Source organism: Apteryx rowi, unplaced genomic scaffold (genome assembly GCF_003343035.1).
Source record: "Apteryx rowi isolate R43461 unplaced genomic scaffold, aptRow1 scaffold_0, whole genome shotgun sequence".
Taxonomy (NCBI): Eukaryota; Metazoa; Chordata; class Aves; order Apterygiformes; family Apterygidae; genus Apteryx; species Apteryx rowi.
In genome coordinates, this window is record NW_020447195.1 from 3,293,858 (window position 1) to 3,302,956 (window position 9,099).

Consider the following 9,099-nt stretch of genomic DNA (forward strand, 5'->3'; position numbering starts at 1 on the left):
TGTGTGTGTGTATATCCCCTGTGGCCGAGGAGGGCCTAGCGTCAGGTCTCCCACGTCGAGGATGCGGTGTTGGGTAAAGTTGAGCTACCGCTGAGCTCTCGAATAACCGTTTGCATGTTCTTTGAATGAAGATGGCTTTGGTGGTGGTGGTGGTGGTGGTGCTGCTGCTGCTGGTTTTCGCGGAGACCAGGTCCACTGAGGTCGGGCTCCGCGCGCCGGTGGGACTTCAGCGGGACGATGCTCAGCTTGAGGATCTTGGTCGGGTTTGGTTACCTTGTGTCAGTCAGGGGGGTGACAGGGGACGCTTTAGATCCTCCAGAGCAAAGAGGGAGGTTTTCAGATTGTACTTGGGACTGAGACTTCCTCCCCTCGCCCCCCAAAAAGAAGAGACAAAGTCTCTATGAAAACCAAGAGAAGTAGAGTGCAATTGTGAGCATCCCCCTTTCTGTCCCGTAGGTAGTCTCCTGACTCGCTTGGGCTTGAAGGTGGTGATAAGGTGAATGACATTCTCTTTGGGCAGGTTAGCAAAAGCGTCCTCTTGTCAAGGGAAAAAATAGTCATAGATCATTGTCTTTAAACCAGTTTTTTTCCCCCCTTTTCCTTCATTTGGGCAGTAAAATGTTATTTACCTCCAAGAGATAAACAAGAGCAGGAAAACTTTCTTTCAGATTAACTGTTCAGAATATTTTTTTCCTTACGCCTCTCCCTTTAAATCGTCACTCCTTCGGTGTCATCTTCCCATATGTGGTTATCTGTGGTTTGCAATAAATCAGGCTGCTTACATACATCCAGATCTTTAGATCTTTGTCTTGTTTTTCTGTTTAGCATTTTCGAGGAGATGATACAATGCTTGGTCCTTGATGTCCACATAGTTTTCATGTGGTTAAGCCACTGACAGCTTTTATCTTACTTCTGGATTCAGATCCACTTCATTAGTAATCTACACAACTGTAGTGGACCAGAAACAAGTATTTTTAATGCTATTAACAATTACAAAAATGAATTTTCAAGCTCAATTGACATGACAGTGGAAAGTGAACTATTTAGCAGGGAAGAAGTTTCATTAAAGTACTGGTTAGTGTAAGCTGCTTTGATTCTGTTGGTTTTATAAAGTGCCACTTATGTCAGTGTTAAGTAAGAAATAAAGATGACCTGCTAATTAATAAAACAAATTTCCTGTATAGCACTGTGCAGCAGATTGGGTCTTTTTTGTAACTGAGGACCAAGCCTGTTAGTCCTTACAAGGAATACAGAAACAACTTGAGCTATTCGTTACTTGCAAGTCATTCTGTTTCCTTCAGGCTTCTTCAGCTGAAATAAAACACCTGTTTTCATATTATTCCCTCTTGATTCTTGCACATATTGATAGCTTGTTCAAAGCAATGATATAAATTGGATATTTTAAATTATAAAATGGATGCTTGTGGATTAATCACAGCATTTGTGGAATGTTCTTAAGTGTCTCTTCCTACAGGCCTTTCCTTGCTAGCTCGGCTACGTCGCATATCACAAGTAGCATTGCAGAAATCAGAATGAGGGCTTTCAGTTCCTTTTCGCGGAGAGAACTGCAACAGCAGTTTCCTCTAGCAGATAATTCCTGGTATTCATTATGATTTTTAATTTTGTGTAACAGTCATAGCACATGAAACCACAACAATGAAGAATGCAAAATAAGGCATTGCATAGTCCAGTAGAAGATTTTGCCAAGTGAAAGCTTTCAGGCGTATGCTGCATGATATAATATCATTCTGCCTGATTTGATTGTATCCTAAAATAGTTGTGAAAGACTTTCTCAGATTTAGTTTTCACCTTGAAATATAGCTGTCTTGTGAGTGCTGTTCTGCTCTTTTTGTTTCTTCTTATACACTGATTGTTATTTTCCCCTCATAGGGTTTTTTTTTTTTTTTCAGTATTCTGAAGCTGGCATAGTCAGACATCTTACTGAAGAATGTTAATTTTCAAAAATATCAAAACGTTGAAATATAATGAAGCTTGAGTTTATAGAATTATAAAGAGATATGTGGTTCTCTGCTCTGGCTATTTTTAAAATTTTCTATGCCTACCTTTCCAGGTGGGACACATGCCAGGAGAGCACTTCAAGCTCTGACAAAGGCAGCTTAACTTTTTGAGTGGAAGCCAAAGGTTTTTTGGGAAACTTTGTAGATGAGACCTTAACAAAGTGCAGTAAGTTACAGCACTGTATTAATGTATTGTGACCCTGAAGGGTTGACAGTATAGAATACTTGACCCAAATTCTTGTATAAAGGAGAGCTTGGAATAAAAAAATAAAATTTTCCGGGGAAAAGCAGATAAATATTTTCAGTGTTGAATGGGAGCATAATACTGAGGTTGAGGCAAAACCAAAGAAGTAGTGCTCAGGGGAGATATAAAGGTTTATCTAGGGCTTGGAAAAAAGCAGGTGGAGATTGGTGTCAGAAACAAAGGCATTTAAAGGGAAGTGGTGAGAAAGGGATATTACTATGGTATAGTATATACTACATAAAAGAAAGTCTGAAAGGAAAGCTAACCTCAAAGCTAGACTGCATATTTTTCCCCTCTAGGTCACAAAATGAAGTTGTGGTTTTAATTTCTTTTTGTTTTGTTTTCTTTTCTGTCCTTAAATAAACAGGAGAATCAACAGTGGATAGAAGGGAGCATTAAAATGCCAGCTGGAAGTGGCACTGTTGTGTGTTTGGCTAAGTTTCATGATAAGATTAACACTGCCTTTGAAAGACCCAAAGTTACTCATCCCCTAGCTACATGCTTTTTTTTTTCAGCACTAACCTTAACATTGCTGTGTAATGAATTGAATTGGAGAACTGATCTGAGCTAAAATGATTTGGCAAAGAAATCAATGGTTAGTTCTTAAACCAGATGAGTTTCCTGATTCATTTCACTGTGTGAACATTTGTGCTCTTGCAGGTAAAGGGTTGGCTTGAGGGGCATAAGTGGGTGGTGGGAGAAGCTAGACTACTTTTATTGTCAATGCCAGCTTATATAGTTTTAAAGTGATTGTGAAATTGCAGTCTTAGCTAAGGAACACTTGTCATTCCATATTTTCATCATAACTTTGAAATGTGTTTAGTAGGTTTTAATTCAGATGTTAATGATAAATATACAGTCAGTTCTGTAATCACCTGGAAGAAGCTGGTTATGGTCTGCTTGGTAAATACCTAATTACAGATGATGGTAAATATATGTTGTTTATACTGCAGTTTGCTAGCAGGCCTCTCTTAGCTATTTCTGAAGGGGTGGTAGATACACGGAGCCCCTAAGTATGTATTTTTTTCCTCTTTCACAAATGATGTGGACCTGCTGAACGTTTGCAACTGAGTCCTTTTTAAAACTTAATATTTTGGCTTTGTTTATGCCTAGTTTACTTTTATAGCAGGGTGTTTTTAAAGAAACAGTGTTAACTTGTTTGTTTGCATCTATTTTCTCTTGGTGTTTTTTCTTGTTGACTTGTGTTATGTTCAGGCTAAATGACGCTTCTTAGAGTAAAGATTAAGGACTGTATATCTGTTTGGAATTGACTTACCTTATTCTTGGTGGTGTCAATGAACTTTGCTTTTGTTCTGTAACACTCACTATACCAGCAATTGATTTTTTTATGAATGCTATGAATGCAAGATATTCATGGTATATATTAGAAGAGTTAATAATATCAGCAAGCTACCTGCCTGAAGCATGTCTGCAGGTTTAGTCAGAAAGCAATAGTAATCTGTAGGGCTAATGCAACTTCTTTAGGCGGATGTTTTTTTAATGCACAATCTGTTAAATTAATGGAATTTACACTTGCTTTACAGTCATGCATTTCATGATTGCTACCATTACGCAGTCTTTTCAAAGTTGTGAGTCTGGTATCAATTTTGGACCATCTCTTTGTGTCAAATGTGCTAGTCCTGAAGGTGTGGCTGTGGTAGTGGCTTCAGGCCTGTGAATCTGACTGTGCACAGACTTGCCAAGAAATGCCTGGCAGTTTGATAGAATTGTTCTGCAGGCCATCTGATGAATGCACCACCCACTGGGATTGCTCTGCTGTAAAATACACTTAACAGAAAAGCTGGAAATTACGTTATTTTGCTTTATGAAGGCTTCATTTCAAGAAATCATTTTCTCAGACTGAATGCTTACAAGTTATTCATAAATGAAATGTGGCCATTAACAACATAAAGTCACTGAGAACTCTTTCTTATTTGAAAAGAATGCATTTTTTCTGTTGTTTAGCAGTCTTTCTAGAGCTAACCTTTGTGCAGTGGGGTGAAAGAGTGCTGTTTCCTTCTGAGGAGAAAGTAGATACAGAAATTCTGTTCCTTTATTTCAACATGCAAAGAAGATGCAGAAGGAAGACTGTTCTTCCATGCAGAGATCTTTACCACGGATAGACATGGAACAGATTGTCAGGGGATGTGAATTCATGTAGCACCGCTGAAATCCATGCCTTGAACTATGGCATCCATGGGTCTCTTCTGATAAACCCATGGAGTGTAATGTGTTTTGAGGTTTCTTCTCTTCAGATGTGTACACAAAAAAGGGACCATGAAACTTTTATCAATAGGTCTTAAATGTTGTATGGGTGAAATTACAATATGAATATGGTGTGACAGTTTATGCCACCATGTTACACAGAGTTCAGGTGAAACACAGGTACCCAAGGAAATAACCTTAATAGGCTCACAGGTGTGGTCCCTAAGCTGACCCAAAGTTGCCAGGTTTCTGCTAACAATTTTGCTGAGGCAATACATGTTGGTCTCAGCTCAGTGCTGCTCTAACATACTTGCACAGCTTTTGGGTCAAGTTAGGTCACATCGCTGCTACTCAGAACATGACCAAAGCTTGTATCTGCATCACACTGTATAGATGTATATCCTCAGCCCACAATTATGTCCTGTACATACTTGTTTGCTATGAGCATGTGTACATGTCTGCTGCATGTGGAGTTAATGTCCCTTACAGTTATGGAAATGCTATTGTGAAATCAAAGTGTGGACTCTTTTAGCCAAAGTCCTGACTCTTTCAAGTCCCTATTCCAGATACTTGCTTTTGATGAGTTCCCACTGAAGGCCCAGAGTAACTAGGAAATGCCACATGCGGGCATTTAGACTGAACACACGAGTCTGTTAATACAGTTCTGAGACTCTGGGTTCATATGAGTAGTTGTGTGATAATAAGGGGAATCATAAACACGAATCCCTGCTGTATTCTGAAACTATAAATGTTACTTTTTCTACTGCTAATGCTGAAAGATGAAACTTCAAGCACTGATGTGGTGTATCCTCAAAATTCCCCACTAATTTTGGCTTGCACAGTCTTTTCTAGGGGTGTCCAAATGGAACTGGACTTAGCCTACAAATGCTGTGTTTTAGTAAATTTCTCCCTTGATTTCTAAATTGAGTGAAGCTGATCAGGAGATGAGTTGGGGAAGAAAAACCATCTTAGATTAGTCAAAAAAGCTGCTCTTTATTAATATACTGTTATATTGCATATCCATATTGTACTAATCCTCCAAGTTTAACCAGAATTAGTATTCTGTTGCTCTAGGTGCTCTGTACCCACAGAGGCAGCATTTATGTCAGGCTCCAAAGAAGGTCAACATCTTGTGCCATTCCTGACATTGCCTGCTTGGATGTTCATCACCTCTGTACAGTCCCTCTTCTGATGTTACTTAGTTTTTTCAGAGAAAACCTAAGTTTCTTTCTCCTCTTTCTTGTTACAATCATCAGCAGTGTTAATATGAGAAAATGCTATTGTCATGCAATAGAGAAGGTATATTAAAGATTTAGAAAAAGAGTTTTTTATGAGCAGTGTGCAACATGCATAGTGAAGCCTTTTTAAACTTTAGCTTTCCTATCAAAGCCATAAAATAAAAAGTAAAGTAATTTTGAAATGTCTAAGGCATATATGTTCTTGCTTATGGCAGTTATTTTTTCGCTTATTGCTATTTACCTCACTTTTTCATACAGTTCATATAACACAACAGGGTTTGCCCTTGCTTCTATTTAAGGTGCTCTTGTCAATAGGATGGAAGTAGAGTCCCTCATAACATAAGTTAAAGTGATGATTCCATCTCTTCTTTGCTGTGTGCTTTTCTAATGTTTTATGAACAATAACCTTTTTAGCTAGCAGAAACCTAAAATGCTTTTCACTTAATTTCATATACAGTATCTAACCTGGAGCTTGTGCTACTCACCATATGTTATGTTGCATGTTTCCTATGCAGAAAGCTTACAGGAAGCACCTTCTTTGATAAAACTATAATATCTATGGATTTGGGTGTCTTTGAGAGGGGATGGGGAAGGACTTTTTTCACTGAAGCTTTTTGTCCTGATCTGGGTAGATTGGTTGATGAATTGATGGATCCCTTCTGTAAGTTTGAGCATTTGCCTGAGGTGTCTCCTCTTAATTTAGTGCTGTTGACTTGGTGTGACCTAAGACACTTTTCTGTGGCTCAGTTTGACTATCTGTAAAATGAAATTGAGAATTTCAACTTGTAGAAGATGAAATGCCAGGTAAGATAGAGAATCTATTGAGCGTAATTCAACCTACAAAAGATGTATAAATCTGATCTCATTTGTGTAGTCTAGTAGTGCATTGCTGCCCTTGTGAAAACAGGTACTATTTCATCCATGTGCTTGAAGGTTTTCTATTGCCCTTCCCTTCCTCTTTGTGGTATCATAATTTGTCCTAATTTTTGAATCACTCTCCTGAATCTGACTGCACTGTTCTTAAATGTGACTGTTCTTGCTTTGTAACCACTACCTTCTCTTCTGTTAACCAAGAAGGCTACAGCAGTGACAGTTGTCCACTGCAGCCTCTCACAGTCCCGTTGTTGCTGTAAACACACTAATTCACATATTTTCAGATTGCTGGTGATAACTGTGCTCTTCTAATGTGGAAAAAAAAGCTTTTTGTAGAGAAGATGGAGAATTATAGCAGAAGTATTTGATATATGTTCACATCTTTAGAGTGAATTAACCCACATCACTTCTGTTAGAATTCTACAATTGCTCTGTGTATGTGTATATTTATCTACTATTGCTACCTAAATATGAACTGTTATTCCACTGATAAGTAGAAGTTCATTATGTCAAATTGGCTACTGCTAAACCTGTTCAATCACAGCTATGTTAGGTAGCAGGAATCTTGTTTGTTCACTGAGGTTCTTATGTGACTATCCCTTCCTGGAGACATTAGGGTCTTTGGAGTTGAGTTGTTCCTCAGGTTGTTTGATATGCAGACCTGGAACAGTACTCACACTTTACATGGTGGATTTTGTCTCTTGGGTTCATGTGATTCATTCCTGGATGACTTCCAGCAGCCTCTTCAGAACACCCTTTCTAGAGTGGTACATGTACTGTGTGGCCCCACTAATAACTTCTGTTTCTCCTTTGCTTTTCCTCTCTGCTCTCTGGCAAAAGGCTTTCCCCTTCCTTATTACCATCTTGTTATTGGTGCAGAAGCTGCTTCCTGGGCTACCTCCATACCTGAAATTGTTCCCTTAAATTGTTCCCTGCTACAGAAGTTGACTGCAAATAGGTGTCCAAGATATAAGAACATTTTCTTTGTGCTGGAAAAGTTGATTCAGGCTTTGTAGAGAATAATGTTTTCTCTGTTTACATGGAATAGGTTTTATAAAGTAAAAGAGGAGTTGCATGCCATAGTGACCATCTTCAATCCATGCAAAGCACAACCTCTGGGGCTTGTACATTGCTCTTATTTTATCGTTTGCTTCAATCTGAACCAAGTTTAGGCTACCATAACATTAAAAACATTTGGAGTCTGATATTTTCTATCCTACCCCTTGCTGAAAAAGTACATTTGTCTGCTTACCCGTTCTCTGGACTGATTAACTTTGCAATTTGAATCTCAGAGGCCACACAAATTTCCTTAACTGTATTTCCAGGTGAAAAGAGTTTTAGTTTGCACTTCTGTACTGGGATTTTGTGAACAACCATCTTTAATTCTAGAGTTCAATTAACAGCAGCAGTCCACCAGCTTTTTTTCCTCTGCAGACAGCAGGTATACCAGGCTTTTTGGCTTGGGACACAGCTGTAGCTGTTGAGAGTTCTTCTGGAATTCTGAATATCTGTTCCTTTTCTGATGTGGGAAAACATTATAGTGTCTGTCCAAAACAGTCCTTTACATTTATTTTCTTTCATAGCATTTTGTCTGCTTCAGAATAGTCTAAGTTTTTTCTTCTAGATATTTGCTAATGGATTTCTTTAAAACAGTTTTTTCTATCAGTGAATAGTGTGGGCTGTAACTTCCAATTGACTTTTATAAACCATGTGGTGTTATCTGTGTCCAAATGCAAATGTTAGAATAAACCTTGCTACTTCAGAACTTAGATGTTTATAAAGGAACTTTTGCTGAAATACCCATTGACTTTATCTGTTTAGAAGCCAATGTTTGCAGAAAACTCATTGTAGGGTCTACAACTTGAAATGCCTTGCAGGTATGAAGGTGTAAAGGTGGATGTTAGTGAGATACTCCCTAGGAATGTGGCTAGGAGATACCAGCTAGCGAACAGGATCTGGCGTGCGTCTCAAACCTCCACATGATTCTTGTCTTAAGTCTTGTGATTTTGTGTGTGTGTGTGTGTGTGTGTGCGCGTGCATGCTTCCTGTGAAACCCCAGTTAGAGATTCTTGCTTTGACATGAGGGGAAAAAAAAAAGAAGCAAAGTAGTTTCTAAACTTCTGTGGTTAAAATGTGATGCCCAAGAGCTTTGGAAAGTTTGATGTAATTAACTCTGTGCGTTCTGGAACTCCTGGTGTTGGCGATACCATGGCTGCTTTAAAATTCCACGGATTGGCTTAGATGGCGTGGATGGGTGGTAAGGAAAGAGGCATCAGCGCTTGTAATGGCCACCTTAAGCGGTGATGCTTCCGTTCATCCCCAGGGTTCATCTGAAACAGGGTCCAGCTGTCGCTGATGCAGCTGTGAACTAGTCTCGACAGCCGCTTGAACGCGAACTGATGCGCCTGTGCGCTTGTGTGTTTTCCTCCTCTCTTCAGGTGAAAGAAGTAGAAGAAACCGTCGAGGAGCTGCTGGAGCGGCTGGAGGAGTTCTGCGGCATGACCGACCAGGTGGGGCCGCC

General features: G+C 39.2%; 1 protein-coding gene across 6 annotated transcripts in view; it reads left to right on the forward strand.

The window, feature by feature from the left end:
* BCAS4 (breast carcinoma amplified sequence 4) overlaps positions 1 to 9,099 on the forward strand; it is a 60,659-nt gene that overhangs the window by 5,326 nt on the left and 46,234 nt on the right. For 5 of the 6 annotated variants that reach the window (XM_026078719.1, XM_026078384.1, XM_026078302.1 and 2 more), the window contains exon 1: positions 8,824 to 9,088. In XM_026078719.1, coding sequence (XP_025934504.1) covers positions 8,978 to 9,088 — 111 coding nt within the window. In that variant the 5' untranslated portion in view covers positions 8,824 to 8,977. Of the gene's footprint in view, positions 1 to 8,823; positions 9,089 to 9,099 lie in introns of those variants that run through there. The other variant, XM_026078556.1, reaches the window with a different exon arrangement.